Source organism: Emys orbicularis, chromosome 16 (genome assembly GCF_028017835.1).
Source record: "Emys orbicularis isolate rEmyOrb1 chromosome 16, rEmyOrb1.hap1, whole genome shotgun sequence".
Classification (NCBI taxonomy): domain Eukaryota; kingdom Metazoa; phylum Chordata; order Testudines; family Emydidae; genus Emys; species Emys orbicularis.
In genome coordinates this window covers 12506136-12522228 of record NC_088698.1, presented here as the reverse complement: position 1 = coordinate 12522228, position 16093 = coordinate 12506136, and the positions used below count along the sequence as shown (strand labels likewise).

The window sequence follows — 16093 nt, the reverse complement described above, 5'->3', positions numbered from 1 at the left end:
TTAATGACTGGGTGACAGTCTCACCATATGAGCTGCTTCCTTAACCTCCCTCTATTCTGTTCTAGAACATCCTAATCATGTAAACAATTGCCCTGTGTACACAGGCTTAGTCACTGCTTGTCTCCTAGAGCCCTTTCACAAAACTATAAAAATCAATACCACTCTCAATGAATCCAAAGTGCAGTAGAGACCAAGGTAACCAATTTAAATAACCCGGTTGTCTTGGTTAGTAACCAGTATATTTACTTTTCTCATGCTTCGGTCCCATTCTCCCAGCAAGTAAATCAATAAACTGTACTGTACAATGAGGGAGCATGGATAATGATTTAAGAAATACAAAGCTGTCAAAAACCACTAAGGAAAATAAGAAAACTTTAAAGCTGGCTATGACCAGAGGTCTGTATTAAGGCCCAGATCATTCCCTCTGCCTACAGGGTTGGAGGGGACCTGGTTATAGAGAAAGAAAAGGGACATGCTGCCTTCATTGCCTCATCCCCCATTTCCATCAGTGCTATAGAAACATCTTTATCAGTATTCTATGTAAAACAGACTATGAATGGAGGGGGAATTTGGGTCTGGCAGGCCAGCTATTCTCCATCTTTCTCTCCAACATCCTTCAGAAAATTAGAATAAATTAATGCTGCCCCTGTTACTCCTGAAGGAGTTTTTCAAAGCTAATGGCCTCTGGAGAAGCCCAGGACAGCATGGTTCATGCCAAAGGACCAAGGAGGTAGGAGAGAAGGCAGAGTGGAGGCACAGGTCCTTTGTAGGGATGGCCTGGTTTCCTGTGGATATTGGGAGGTCTGCAGGTTATTCAGGACACCCTCTTCCCATTCTGCAAATGGAAGAGCCCACATCCCAGTGGAAGTAAGAGGAAACTCCACAAGTGCACACTCAATGAGTTTCTAACCCACAACATGGGCCTACCTGGTTTACTGGACAATTTGCTCCCAAATTCTGAGATTAAGAAAATAAGTATGTTTTCTTGAAGACCATTTTAACAGTAACAAAGTTTGCCACTGTGGATTTCAATGACAGACAAGCCAGCATCTATTCCTTTGTCTGATGTTAATCCTATTGATCTGACTGACCCATACCGTTGTCTTTGTAAAATCCTGTCTAAGAACTCTGATTATTATAGCTGTTGCACAAACATAATGAAAATTAGCTCATGGGTATGAATATTTAACTGCTTTGTGAAGAGTGGGGAAGTAACCTTTTTTGTAGCACAAGCTGCACAAACAGTTGATTTTCCCTGATGCCAGAACATGTCACGGTTGCCTGAGTGAGAACCCAAAGCACCCCGAGACTGAGGTAATCAGCATTGCAGTGACATATGCTTCCTGCCTACCAAGGTATCAAATTTTAAACTTCCACATAATCCTATGCCATAAACATTAATGGGCTGGTACTGAAAAACAGAGGCAAGTCTTGAGGCCACTTATGTGTATGTGTAAGGGTCTACCAAGTGGAAACAATGTACAGAGGAAATAATCCTCATATAATCCAGATGTCATATCTGTGGTGGGTCTCTGGAAAGTAATGTGGAGGAAGAAATGTGGGCATGGCCCAGAAATGAGGGTATGACTAGTAGATCTATGCATAAAGTAAAGACATATGGCCAAAACCCTGCATAGGTGGAGAACAGCGGCCAAAGCAGTGTATGTCTAATGGAAAGCATAATTTTATATTTACTTTCAATCGTTTAAAAATGTTTTTGTTTTTATATCAACCTTATTATAGAGAGATTAACGAGCATCCCACATAATTGTGCCCTTTTCAGTCTCTAATTTATAGGCTCCAACTCTCAGCTATTTTAAAACAATAGTCGGATCTTTTTCAAGCATTTGGCTCCACCAACGTTTTTTTCTCCGCTATGTGTTTTATTTCTGTGACATACAATAAAATGTGTCAGGAGGGATGTTGACAAACCAGTGCATCAAAATAATGGTTACTACATATCTTAGGTTTGCCCAGCACCACATGGTGTGGTTTTCATAAGGCCCCGAGGCCACTAATACAGCCATTTCACACCTTCAGGGATTCAAAGTCCCCTAGAAGCATAAGTTTGATGTGAAATACTAAGATTTTTTTCCCTTTTTTTAAATATGCCTGAAATTTCCTCCTCTCTTAAAAGGCTGCATGCTGAGAAACCATTTCACTAATTGCTTTAAGTGCAAAAGCTTTAACATAATTAAATAAATTAAACATATACTTTTCAACTAAAAGGCAAGAGACCCTATTCTGCTCCAATTGAAGTCAATAGCAAAGCTATCATTAATTTAAATGGGAGAAGAAGGAGCAGGTCGTAAACCTTACTTACTATTCATAAGAGGTGTCCCGTTGATTTCAACAGGAACTACCTGTAGGAGGAAGGCAAACACATGACTGTGCCATCTCTATGAAGCATGGGGATTTAGTATGATGTATGCACTGTTCGTTAAATCAAATAACCTTACACAAGTTCTTCTGTTATGCATATTTGATCTGAGACAATATCCACTTTTACTTCTTCACATACAGAGGGATTAAAATGTCTTCAACCATCTGCTGAGTCTTCCTTTGTATTGTTATTAGGAAATCACAGAATATTGAGCTTGTTTGTGCCTTTGTGATACCAATTTTAATGCAGATCTGTCCTTTCACCCTGTAAGAGTAGAACTCTAAATCAAATAACATGAACCAGGCTAGATACTCTTATTTTGGCTTTCTTGAACCAATAACATTTAACAATTAAATTGTTGTTTTCATGTTCAAGGCACTTCACAAAAAATACCCATCTACTGTAATATTTAAAACAGTTCTGTGAGGTAGGCAAATATTAATCCACTTTACAAATGGAGAAACTGAGACAGCAGCTAAATGACTTTCCAAGGCTAGAGAAAGAATTAGAGGCAGAGCTAAGATTAGGATTCAGGAGTGCCTGTTGCCCAGTCCCATTATCAAATTACTAAACAATGCCTTTCTCTTGGTCAATATTAGAATAATTTTAAATATTTTGTTTTCTACAGAAATAATAGTCTGCAAATGGGTCCATTAAAAAGTGTTGCCTTATTATAAATCAAGTTTTTTTAATATAGTTTGGTCTTTAGCATTCTGGCATATTTCCCCCAAAATCATAACAGTATTCTGCATTTAAATATATCACCTTTCATTTGAGGACCTCAAAGCACTTTATAAAGTTGATTATTATTATCCTAATTTTGCAGACTGGGAAATTGAATCAAGGAGAAGTTAACTGATCTGCCCAAAGTCATGCAGCAAGCGAGTGAGTGGCAGCCACTCCAGAAATATAACCAACAGTTTGTACAGTTCTTTAAGCCTCCTGGAGACACTTGGATAACAGTCGTGCTGCGTATATGGTCAGAAAACAGGGATGTGCATATCACACAGCTATTGAGAAACAATCTTACAGTAATTATGGAAACCTGAACTCCTCAGCTAGAGTGCAGAAAGAGGCATAAAAGAGACATAAGCATACAGTTATATGTCAGTCACTGTGCAATATCCCTGCATTCTGACTGTCTGAAATCATTCAAGTTCAATATTATTACCTATAAATAATAGGTACAGGTAAATAATGCACCTCCTTCTTTTTATTACCAGCCTAAACAAAATTATTTTGTATTGGCCTCCCCAAACCTCCTTCTTCTCTCCTCCCATCCTTGGGCCTGATTCTTGAATCTTTATACAGGCTACGCTCCCATTTCACTCAGAGTGAACCCTGGTGCTGGCTTTTCTCCACCAATGATTTAATTGTATCGTCATAAACATTGGGATACTGTGTACATCTGCCCCTGGATGGATAGATAGATAGATAGAAGGCCAAATTCTGGCCTCAGTTACACCCCATGCAGCCCCAGCGATGTCAGTGGGATGCAGGGAGTATAGCTGTGAGCAGGATTTGGCCCAAGGACTCTGGGCAGGGTGTGTAAAGGGAGTGACCAGCAGACCAACAATCCTAGTCGAGGGCCTCTCCATGGCTCTCATTTGAAGAAGGCAGATTTCAAACACTGATAAGGGAGGGTTTAAATGAGCCACGCAAAACCATACAGGTGCCCCCCCCCCCCGGAGATAGTTAACAATGCCCCCCCCCAATGGGGCAGGTTGTGGGGCGTCTCCCCTTTCCCCAGAGGGAGATTTATAAACACTCTCCTCACCGGGGCTCACACCCTCCCCGCATCGGGGATTGTCAGCGGGGCCCCCATTATCCGGCCCTAAGAGGGGGGGGCTCACCCCTCCTAAGAAGAGTCTCTCTCTTCCCGTCCCTCCTGTAGGGACATCGCCTCCCCAGCTCGATGGTTCGGTCACTTCTCTCCTCGGTGCCCTTCCCAACGCTAATAACGGCCCCAGCTTCCTATTCACCAACTACGTCACTGGCGCTGTCCCGGCTTAGCAACAAGCGGAGAATGCCTTAGCTGCGCTGTTTGCGCAGGCCGGTAGCCTGCAGTGGCAGGCCCCGCAGTTACCTATTCACAGAACCCGGCGCACACATAGAGCGTCTCCGCTGCTTAGCAACCAGCGCCGGCCCGGGCCCTACTGATTGTGAGCAGGGCCAGGCGAGGCGCAGGGGGCCGAGGAGCGGGGCCCGGTGGGGGGTGCCCACTTGGCTCCGTTCGGGTTGGGATTTTTTTTAAACAGGACAGACCCTTACGAGTTGTTGTTTTGAAACTTCAGACCGAACAAACGGCTTCGGGGGGTTCCCTGAAAACGACCCCGCCCCCGTAGTTCGATCAGAGGAGCCGTTTTTAACGTTTCTGGGGGGCGGGAAGAAGCCCCCTTCCCCCAGCTACCCCACTGTAAACCTGCCCCGGTGGGGGTCTTGCTTCCGTTTTTTGGCTTCACAACAGTCAGAACCAAACCGTCCAGCCGAGTCAGCGCAGCAGAATTCGACAGAGACAGAAATAAACGGGGGGCCTATGTCCCCCCCCCCCAAATCCTCTGTCCTACGCTCGTCATAGTTTGACTCCTTCCCAGAGTAGCTCTGCTGGGGGCTCAGTGCGAGTTGAAAGCAGGAGTTCCTGCTTCCTGGGGTACTTTAGCCACCCCCTCTGGGAAAGTGATTTTTGGGGTGTCTTTAGAGAACAGAGGGACTCCATCCCATAGTACCTAGGGATGGCACATGCTCGTATCTCAGCCAAACTGCCCCCCGACATTGACCCCACTAAAGCCCCCATTGCTTTTGGGGCGAGGGCCCTACCTAAGCTGAATGAGGAGTTACAGTCCCCTGAGCTGCTCACCCGGCAGAGGGCATTGATGGCCTTATGTGATCTGGTGCATGATCCAGAGAATGTCTACCAAGCAATAAAACTAGGTAAGTGATCTCTGATGCCACAGATTTCCAGAATACCGGGCTCTGGGAAAGGGGAAAAGTGGTTTTGTTTGTTTCTTTAGGATGTACAAAAGGCCCTGTAAAGGTTTTCATTTTATTCCTGCTTGTTTTTTACCTCAGAAATACAAGGAACATCATGCCTCACATTCCCTGGTTTAGCAAATGTTTTTAAAAAGTTGTAAATAGTCCAAGAGAAAAAGACTTTCCCTATCCATTAATTAGATTTTATGTGCAGGGGATCTCTGCTTAACTTTCTTCCTACACTGTGTCTGAGGGTGGAACTGTTGTTCTCAGAGTCCCCGAGCATCCAGGCTCTTCTGCGCAGTTGGACACTTACACCCATGTGTAAATCTACTGACTTCATGGGGGCTTTGCAGAGGCATAAGAGTCCACTCATGGAAAACCACCCCCATGGATCAGATAGTGCTGACATTTACATCCATGTGGAGTCCTGTTGACCTCATTGGCATTCTGCACAGGTGTAACGGTCCAAACCATCAGTTCACATTGCAGGATCAGGGTCTATGATCTGATGAACCTTTAAATAATATGGAATAAAATATTTGTCAGGCTTACAAAACTATGAATATTATAAGAGAGTCATCTGCATTGTATCTTATTACCTCTGTTTTCCCAAGATTTGGATCAATATTTTCCCCTGGTGTGGGCAGGTTAAATGATCTCCTACTGCAAACAGTCATTAAAAAAACCCCAACAAACCCCAACTCAGCTCTGGCACAGCTCCATTGAATTCAGTCTCTTATGCATTTTTTTTTTTTTTGCGCATTCTGGGTGCTGCATACCTATAGCTAGTTTAACTTAAACTAAAGAAGGAATTTGCTTCAGCTCTGCCACCATTCTAATCTCCATTCATAGATTATTAGGGTTGGAAGGGACCTCAGGAGGTCATCTAGTCCAACCCCCTGCTCAAAGCAGAACCAATTCCCAAATCGCCCCCTCAAGGATTGAACTCACAACCCTGGGTTTAGCAGGCCAATGCTCAAACCACTGAGCTTTCCCTCCCCCATTGCTAGCCTTGAAGTCCTTCCATTGGTGATATTTCCTCTACCCAGGAATAGTGGTCATCCCATTTGGAACCTGTCAAGTTATTTTTTAATCTGAACTACAGTTGCAAAGGTAATAATATAAGACTCATACTCTGCCCTTGCTACCAGGTGTACTGCCTGTCCTCCACCCCCAGCCAATAATAGCCTAGTAAATGTATGGTCAAGTAAGGAAATCAAGTTCATTTCTTCTTCTTCTTCACATAACCGCTGCTTGGGGCTACCCTTAAAAAACGTCCAAACAGTTTAGGTTCCAATCCTGCAAACTTATATGTTCTTAGTTTTAGTCATAAGTAGCTCCATTGACTTTAGTGCAGTGTTTCTCAAACTGGGGGTCCCGAGAGAACAACTGCTGGTTGGGCAGCCAGCTCTGAAGGCTGTGCCACCGCTAGCAGCAGTGCAGAAGTAATGGTGGAATCATGGGCAGTGCGCAGGAGCGCCGCCAGCTTTTCTGCCGCCCTAGGCGGCGGAAGGTCCCGCCCTGAAATGCCGCCCCCCACAGAGGCGGCGGAAGGTCCCGCTGCCGAAATACCGCCATGGTCGCCACCCCCCAAATTGTAGCGCCCTAGGCAACCGCCTAGGTCGCCTAATGGGTTGCGCCAGCCCTGGCGGTGCGTGAACTGCCGGCTAGCCCCCAGCCCCACCCCCACCCTGCCCCTTCTACACCCCCCGCCCATGGCTGCCGGCTCCAGAACGCTGGGAGACACGGCTCCTGTCCCAGGCAGCGTGGCCCTAGCCCCATAGTTCCAGGAGGATGTATGGCACAGCCTCAGCCCTGGAGCCACCGCACAGGGGGAGCTGTGGAGCGTGGGCCTGGCTGTTTGGAGAGGCCCAGCCTATGATACCTGCTGCCCATCAGTGGAATGGTATTGGGGAGGGTGGGGGGTTTGGTCATCACAGCCTGAAATATTTTCAAAAGAGGTCCAGCAAACAATTTTGAGAACTTGAGCCCTTGCCTTAGTGGGGCTACTTACAAGCATAGAGTTAAGCAAATGCATAAGTATTTGCAGGATTAGGACCTTAGCTAGTACAGAACACAACAGCCTAATTGCTTATGGCCTGATCCAGTGCCCACTGAAGTTAACAAAAATCTTTCCATTGTCTTCACTGGGTTTTGAATCATGCTCTTGGTGATGTTAGCTGTGTTAAGCATATTACAGCTATAACTCATACACTACAGTTGTGAAATTTCAATACTGGGAGATTCATGGCATCGCATTTTTGGTGGTAAGTTTTCAACTCTGGAAGTCACTTTCTTTCTTGATGTGTCAGTGCCAGAGTTTGACCCAATCATTGCTATTTTAATAAGTAAAGAAATGTTAAAAAAATTAATCTATTCTGTCTCTTAGGATTCCTGGATAACCTGAAATATTTGCTTCTAGACCAAGATAGCACTGTTCGAGAAAAAACAACTGAAGTCCTTTATATAATGGCTACTCATAATGTTGGCAGGCAAGTATATTCACCAGAGTTTACTTGAGGATACTGGGAAGTGGAGATGGTAGCTCAAGTTTCAGTGAAGAATATTCAGCAGCAGTTTCCAAGTTTCATCAAGATTGCTGGAGTGTGTTAAGATTTAGAATAGAATGTCAGTGAGATTATTACACATTGGTAGGATTTATGAGTTTTGTTTTACCTAATTAAATCTCCCATAAACCCAGCTTTCTGTTTGTAGGGATGGCTTTATAGAAAACGGAGTCATTCCTGCCCTGTCCCAGCTCTTGAATGATCCAGTGGATATCTGTCGGAGAAACATGCACCGGGCATTTGAAATAATGGCAGAGTTACCGGCGGGTAGGATTTTTTTTTTAAATTCATAATATTTATTTCAGAAAGATACATAAGGTGCTCTGGCATCTTAATCTTTCCAGGTCATTTTAAGTATGCATTTAAAATGATTAAATACGTAAGGAGGCCAAAGCCTTATTTAAAAAAAATAAAAAATTTTACAGCTTAAATTTTTTCAGTTTACTTAAAATTCCATTCATGAGAAATAACTACTTATTTTCGCTGATCTTATTTTCTTTAGTTAGTGTTCTTATTTTTGTAATTTATCATTGAGTTACATCTGAAGACTTTAAAAGAACGGCTTGCTGCTTTTGAGTGAGGGACAATTATACTGCATGATGATGCTGTTCTCACTTTTTAAATTGTTTGCAGGTTTTGTAATAGCAGTGTGAATTCTTACTTTTAAAAGATAAAGGCTCACTCAGTTCACATATGTTGAAACAAGGTTCTGTTGTAATGTGACAGAAGAGCAATGTATGTTTTTTTCTTTTGGGGCTGATCTTGCAAACTCTTACTCACAAGACATTCCATTGACTTAAGTGAGATTGCTCGCATGTGTAAGGCTACTCTCTTGAATAAGAATTTGCAGGATTCCTCCCTTGAATTTGGATTTCAGGAATTGCCATGAATGATATTGCATTAAAGAGGCTCCTTATTCTGTCTATCAGGTGAGACCTCTCTCTTAATATTAGGGGGCTAACTTTGACTACTATTCCAGCCCCCATACACTACTCTGGCAGCTCATAGGGGCTATACAGGAGCTGCAAGAGGCTTGGGGCAAATTTCTCCAGTGCAAGGGTAGTGCAGATCCTGTGTAAATATCCCTCACCTCACCCTACTCTCAAGCCCTGGTGTAGGGGGCATATCAGTGGCAGAAGGAGCAAGCCCATAACATCAAGTGCTCCAGGGGTTCTGGGCTACTATGCCTAGGCTATGGGCTGCTGTTTCAGCCCTCTAGCAGCCTAGAATTCATAGGGTACAAACATAACATAACTGCATCTTTGCCTCCCATCAATCTTTTTGGGCTGCATCTCAGGAAGTGGAGTACGTACAGCATTTAGCCCTAGGAGTTCAATCATAAGAATTTGTCTCTGACTTGAAATAATAGTGGGGTAATTCATTATACTTTTAAAATGTTTTCTTTAGTCTAACTACATACATTTTTAGTTTTCTGTCTTTTTTTGCCTTAAGGGTTTGGCCCTGATTTTTTATCCTTTTGTCCACAGTGTTTAAAAATACTGATTTGTGTCAGAGTTCAGAAGTACAATAGTATCTACAGGAAATATCCATTTAAAATCCATTATATTAAGACACAAGGGAAAACATACCAAATTTCAAGTGGAAGACTTCCATCATATTAGTGGTGCTTAAAAGGCATTGAGTGAATGTTTAAAAAAAATTGCTGAGTGAGCATGCTTGAATTATAGAAAAGAACTTTTATGTGAATGCAGCTCATTGTGAAGTCTGAAGTGAATAAATCAGTATATAGCAAAGCAATCCAGTGAGAAACAACAAACAAAACAAAAGGCAACTTTTATGTGATCACCATTAAGGTGTAGTAGATCACATATCAATCAGATAAAAGGATTTTCAAGTAGAACAGTAATTTAACATTTTTCTGCATTATTTTGTTCTATTAATCATCCCGTGGACTTTAAAATCTAATGAGAAGGTGGCTTGCAATGTGACTTTTTAGTACTGGTATGTCCTGATCTATCAGGGTACTTATTCATTTAGCTCTGTAGTCAGGATGATAAATAGTGTTTTGTGGCACTTATGAGAGAAGAAAATGTCACAGGAAGAAATTATGCCAGTTGGTTCACATCAGAATTATATGTTTAAAGAGTTGCTATCAACGCTAGCAGGCCTAAAATTAGACATATTACTGTGTATTTATTTTCAAGCATGTGTTTGAGTATCACACTGTCCCTTTGGTTTTCCTTGACTGACTGTTCTTCAGAGTTGACAGTGTTGAAATGTTAAAGGCAAGCAGAATTCTTGGTATATCCTTTTCAGAGCAGAATACTTTAACATACAAATAGTCACGGATAGCAGGGTAAACAGACCTTAACATGAAATAAATTACATTGCACTCACATAAGTCCCTTTACATTGCCAGAGTGATATAAAGGGGCTTTAGTGTATATGAAAAAAATAAAATAAAATCACACCTTTAGTGTGTCTTTTTTTAACCATGCTGCCAGGAATTTCCTGCAGAACATAATGGCAGTGTACCATATATTATAAATCCAATTTATTCTATGGCATGCATGGAGCTACTGTTACTGAATTTATTGCTGGCTCACCCATTAGAGATGTCTGAATGTAAACAGTACAGCAGCCCTTAATTTTAGGGAACTATTCATGCATATTTTTGGCAAAGATTTCAGTGGCTACCAGAAGAAATGTCTGACCCTTAACTGCAGTCAAAAACCTTATTGGAGCTGGCGGGTGCGAGTGCCACCTTTCGTTCAGGATAAACGTAAGAAGCACTTAAGCTTCTTTTTGGAGTAAGATAGCTGAAACAATAGGAGCCCCCATGGAAAACACAAACCACATACAATACCAGTCAGAAACTGAGCTATGTGGGTGAAATAGTTTTGTTGGTATCTGATTGAAAATGCATGGGGCTGTGGATCAGAAGAAGCTGTAGGGAGGGAGAAAGCAGCAAGATAGGTACAGCAAACATGGTCCTGAGAGAAAGCAAAGAAAGCGAGAGCTTTTTGGTAGAGTGATGGGTCGAAAGAGTCTTGGAGTATTGAGCGTGGAAACTGTCTCTTGTTTGATTTCTGCTGTGTTCAGGGAAACAGGACCTTGTGTACGTTCTTTGTAACTAGAGGTATTTCTTTGATATAGTCCTGTTTAACTAGGGTTACCATACGTCCGGATTTTCCCGGACATGTCCGGCTTTTTGAGCTCCAAATCCCCGTCCGGGGGGAAATCCCAAAAAGCCGGACATGTCTGGGAAAATCGGGACATGCGGGGCCGGCGGTGCTGGGCCGGGGGCCGGGCCGGCGGTCGGCGGTGCCGAGCCGGCGGCTCGGGGGCCAGGCCGGGGGCTCGGGGCGGGGACCGGCAGTGCTGGGCGGGCCGGGGGCGCTCGGCCGGGGGCCCGGGGGCCGGGCCGGGGACCGGCAGTGCTGGGCGGGCCGGGGGTGCTCGGCCGGGGGCCCGGGGGCCGGCAGTGCTGGGCGGGCCGGGGGTGCTCGGCCGGGCCGGCACCCCAGAGCCCGAGCCAACCCAGGCTGGAGACGCCGGGGGGGGGGGCAGACTGGGCCGCGCCTCCTCCCCCCACACTCCCCTTACCTGCTTCAGGCTTCCCGCGAATCAAACGTTCGCGGGAAGCAGGGGAGGGGGCGGAGTTGGGGCGGGGACTTTGGGGAAGGGGCGGAGTTGGGGCATGGGCGGGGCTGGGCCGGGTCCCCGTGGAGTGTCCTCCTTTTGGAGGCTCAAAATATGGTAACCCTAGTTTAACTAATTTCTCTTGTTAACGGAAACAACTCTCAAGATCACAAATATTGGCTAACAGCATGGGACAAAAGGGGTAATACATAGTTCAAGTACCTTTTTGCAAAATAAAGTCAAGACAAGGGACTTCTTACTCTGCTTATTTGTTTAGTATCAGGAAGTTTTTCCATCTGGATTTTGGTTTGTAGAGAAAATGTTCAGTAAAGTAATTAATTTTTCAGGACAGGTGAATGCTGCTGTCTGACTTCAGGTAGAACACTTGGACACTTTTTAGATCCTGAAATGAGATCTTTTTGGATGCAAAGATTCACCTACATGGAGCTCACTGCAGGATTTAGGCCTTAGTTTGTCCTGATCAGTAGTTAACGGAAATGGGTGCCACTGTTGAAGAACAGTCTTATTTTACCAGCCTTAGATACTGATCCTGAACAGAAATACAAGCCCAGAGTTTTGTGATTTTGCATACCTCAAATTTTGGGAGCCAAACTGGAGAAATCTTAAAGGATCCAGATTTTCTCTAGAGTGAGTGCTGAGCATCTCTTTTGTGAGTGTCTTTTATTAAAAAAAAAAAATTAAGTGAAAAATACAAAAAGGTGGATGACTTGCAGCTTGTATATGTTTCCAAGAACCATATGCTTCATGGGATCCCCAGAAGACTTATGCAGTTTTACAACTCAAAGCTGCAAGACCAGACAGTACAAAACTAGACAATACTACAAATACATAGTTACAGTGGGGGTTACAGTAATCAAATAGGCAAAAACATATATAAATAGGAAAAACAGGGGACCAAAGAGGGATGGAAAAGGAGGAGGGGTTAGAAGGAATGGAAGTGTGTTTTTTGAGCAGTCTAAATATTTTTAATCCAAATATATCTAGAAATGCGGTCCAAATTTCTTTGAATCCATATAATTGATCTCTACAGCGATAGCCAAAGAAACAATAGCCTGTTAACTCAGACCAGTCTGAATATCACTGCTCTATTCTGGGCATAAGCCTACATTTTTGTAAAATCATGCACTTGGTGCCCAGCATTTTCTGAAAATCAGGCCCTTTGAAAGTGTCTCAAGCAGCACCCCGAAAAACTGAAGCACCCAAAAATCACTAGTCACTTTTGAAAATCCATCTACTGCATGTTCTCTGTGTATATTTTACTGTCAAACATTTGCACAACCTCTTGTTATCATTTAGCTATCAAATTGTGACACATATGGCACATGCTAAGTTAAGTTATTTCATTAGTAAACACTAGGGTTACCAACATTGCATTTCAAAAATAAGGGATGGTTTTCTGTTGACTGGTGCTTCTTCAGGTTGTATATTTAGTTTATAATTCAAAGTTGTTAATGAATTACCTGTATGATTTAGCTGTATCAGTCACTCTGCTTTTTTTGTTCAGTGTTCAATCAGATGCGTATGACAAAAATACAGTTGATGAAATATCTCAAGCTGTAGTTTTCATCTTATTCTTCAAGTTTTACAAAGACAAATGATACAGCAGTAGCATCTACTTCCAAAATAATTGTTTTTCCAGGGGCACTACCAATTCAAAACCAAAACTATTTTTTCTTTCACATGAATCTCTAGAGAGAGACTTTGAGGGTTACACAAAAAGCAGACAGCTTTGGATTTCATTAGAACATCTGAGTCTATCTAGCAATTAAATGCGGTAGTAAGCAAAATTGACTCTTGGTGGTGCCAAAGCCTAAAACATTACTACTCAAAAATTCCACATAAAACAAAATGTGCTATTAGTGTGTGTCATAGTGATATCTGAACCATTATTGCTAGTGGCTAAGAAGCAGATTACAAAAATCAAATATTCAATACATTTTTGACTAGTTACAGTGAAAAATACTGGAGCTCTCAAAAGAGCAGGAAGAGAGCAGGTGGGGACAATTGGCTGGTATGAAAAGAAGATAAAGAAGCTACAGATAGCTATTCCCCCCCCATATAAAATATCTGTAATGGGATACACTCACCTCATGCAAGCGCCCTTTGGTCAAGTGTGCGCGTGCCTGCAGTTTTTTCTCTGCTCACAGTGCCCCCGGTCAGCTGCTGCGCTTGTCAGGCAGGTCTTCAGTGACTCAGCCCTCCAGCCAAGTCACACACAGTCCATGTGCGAAACAAACAAACCCCTTCCAGTGTACAGTCCAAAATGTCCTGCAGCCCTCCCTGGGCTCAGTCTTCTAACAGTCCAACAGGGCCTGTAGCAGTATTCTCTCCGTTGGCATCAACATACGGGACCTCCCTGGGCTGAGGCCCTTAATTAGTCCAACAGGGGCCTATTGCAGTACCCCCTCAGGTCGTGCATCTTCTTGTAGCCCATCCTGGACTCAGTCTTTAACCAGTCCAACAGGGCCCATTACAGTACCCTCGATTGGTCCAGCTAGTTTGCAAGATTCCTACGCAGGTACTGAGCAGCACCCAGAGGGCTTCTTCCCTGGGAACCCCTTGCCTTTACTTGAGTCCTCAGTGACCCCGGCTTTCCTCTGAGCCACCCCTCTTGGGCTCAGTTCTCTGACCACAGCTCCCTGCTGAGTCAGTCCCAGTGCAGCCCCCTTCCCTGGGCTGCCACAGTTCTAATTCCCTTCCTTAGGGTGTATCCACTTCCCCCAAGTGGCTGGTGGGGGGGAGGACCTGGTCCCACCCATTGCTCCAGGCCCCAACCCAGGGACCCTCTAAGTAGCAGCCATATGCTGTATCCCTTTACTAATTGCTGCTCTACGTTTGCCTGGGCCACTTCCCCATAGCCCATCTTAGTTAAGTCCCAGCAGCCAGCAGCTCCTTCCTCTTCCCCCAGTAACTGCTTGCTTTAGCCCCAGCAGCCAACCAGGAACTTCTTCCTCACTCCCCTGGGCCCTGCCAATAACTACCTGCTTAGTTCCAGCAGCCCCCCAGAAGCTATTCTCATGCTCCCCCAGTCCCTACCAACAACTGATCTGTCCAGCCCTTTCAGACACTGCAGCCAGCCAGGAGCACCTCTTGCTCTGCCATTCTGTGCCAACAGACTGAACTCACACTGGCCCAGCAGCTCTTTTTATACGGGAGTGCTGGGCCCTGATTGGCTGCTCCCTGCAGCCTCTTTCCTGATTGGCTGCATCCCATGCAGTCATTCTAGGGAGCTTAGAGAACCCTCTCCACTACCCTTTTCTGGGGTGGGGTGTGGCAAGGCTCTGAGGCATCCACCAGGGGGCCTGAGGGCCTAGTCCACCCTGTCAAACTATCTAAACTGTCAAATCTTTCCTCATTAGATAAATAGATCCTCTGAACATTTGTTACCTTTTTTTCTACTGAAAGACTCACAACAGTTAATATTCAGGAAACAACAGATTTACATAGTTGTGAAAATTACTTAGTTATGCAGTAAACATCCTTGCATAAAATTGTCATGTGCCCTCATTGCAAATTCAATTGAAAGGAGGAGGCAGAATTGCCTTATTAGGGACCAAATTGTGGAGGTCTTTTTTTTTTTTTAAATTGTGTTACTGTTATATGTTGTTAATATTTTTAACACTTTCACCCATTTCTGTTACACTTGGTCCAATCATGCTATGTATCACTTCGGGCCAAATTGTGCTCATTTTACATGTGGGGGAGTAAAGTCAAACTGACTGCAATGGGACTATTTGCATGTGTGAGAAAAGTCAGATTTGACATACATTTCTCAAGCAAAAAGTTGCTGTCTCCAGCACTGTCTTCTTATGGTTCTATGGTTATGGGTGGCAGTCTCCAGGAATGGTGACTGGTCAGGGTGGCTGGGGAATGCAGTGAGTTGGCACGTTACTTGAGAAGCCTCAGATGGCAGAGCCCTGATAGCAATTTGAAGCTGCCTTTGCCTAACAGAAACCTTGAGGGAACTGTAATATCACCTCCCTGGGCCCTTGGGGTTTAAACCTCCCATGGCCTATGGAGGTATAAGGAATACCTGTGACGTTGCAGTCTATATGATTTTATAAAAATATGCTAATGAGTGAATATAACGTAACTGGAATATGCTTCATGCAAAAGGTCTCTTGTAAGGTATCATTACAAAGCTTATAATCTACTGAGTGTATTCATCCTATTTCTATAAATGTATCACTCTTGTATCTAAAACTAGAAATATGAAATATAACTCTGAGGGCCTATTATAATTATGCAAAGTGTGGGCAATTAATGGTGGTTTGGAATCTTGATGGCTCCCAGCAACCAGGACAATTGACTGTGGATGCAGGGCCGCCCAGAGGGGGAGGCAAGTGGGGCAATTTGCCCCAGGCCCCACAGGGACCCCCACGAGAATATAGTATTCTATAGTATTGCAACTTTTATTTATGGAAGGGGCCCCCGAAATTGCTTTGCCCCGGGCCCCCTGAATCCTCTGGGCAGCCCTGTGTGGATGGCCCTGTTTGCAGGCAAGCCTTCCTGTGAGTCAGGCTGGGAGGAATGAAGGCTTGGGGTC

General features: G+C 44.0%; 1 protein-coding gene across 1 annotated transcript in view; it reads left to right on the top strand.

The window, feature by feature from the left end:
• Positions 1-5115: 5115 nt before the first annotated feature.
• The window catches only part of RSPH14 (radial spoke head 14 homolog), a 180525-nt gene continuing 169547 nt past the window's right edge, over positions 5116-16093 (top strand). The window contains exons 1-3 of the mRNA XM_065417932.1: positions 5116-5314; positions 7746-7848; positions 8072-8190. Of these exons, the coding sequence (XP_065274004.1) occupies positions 5116-5314; positions 7746-7848; positions 8072-8190 (421 nt within the window). The remainder of the gene's footprint in view (positions 5315-7745; positions 7849-8071; positions 8191-16093) is intronic.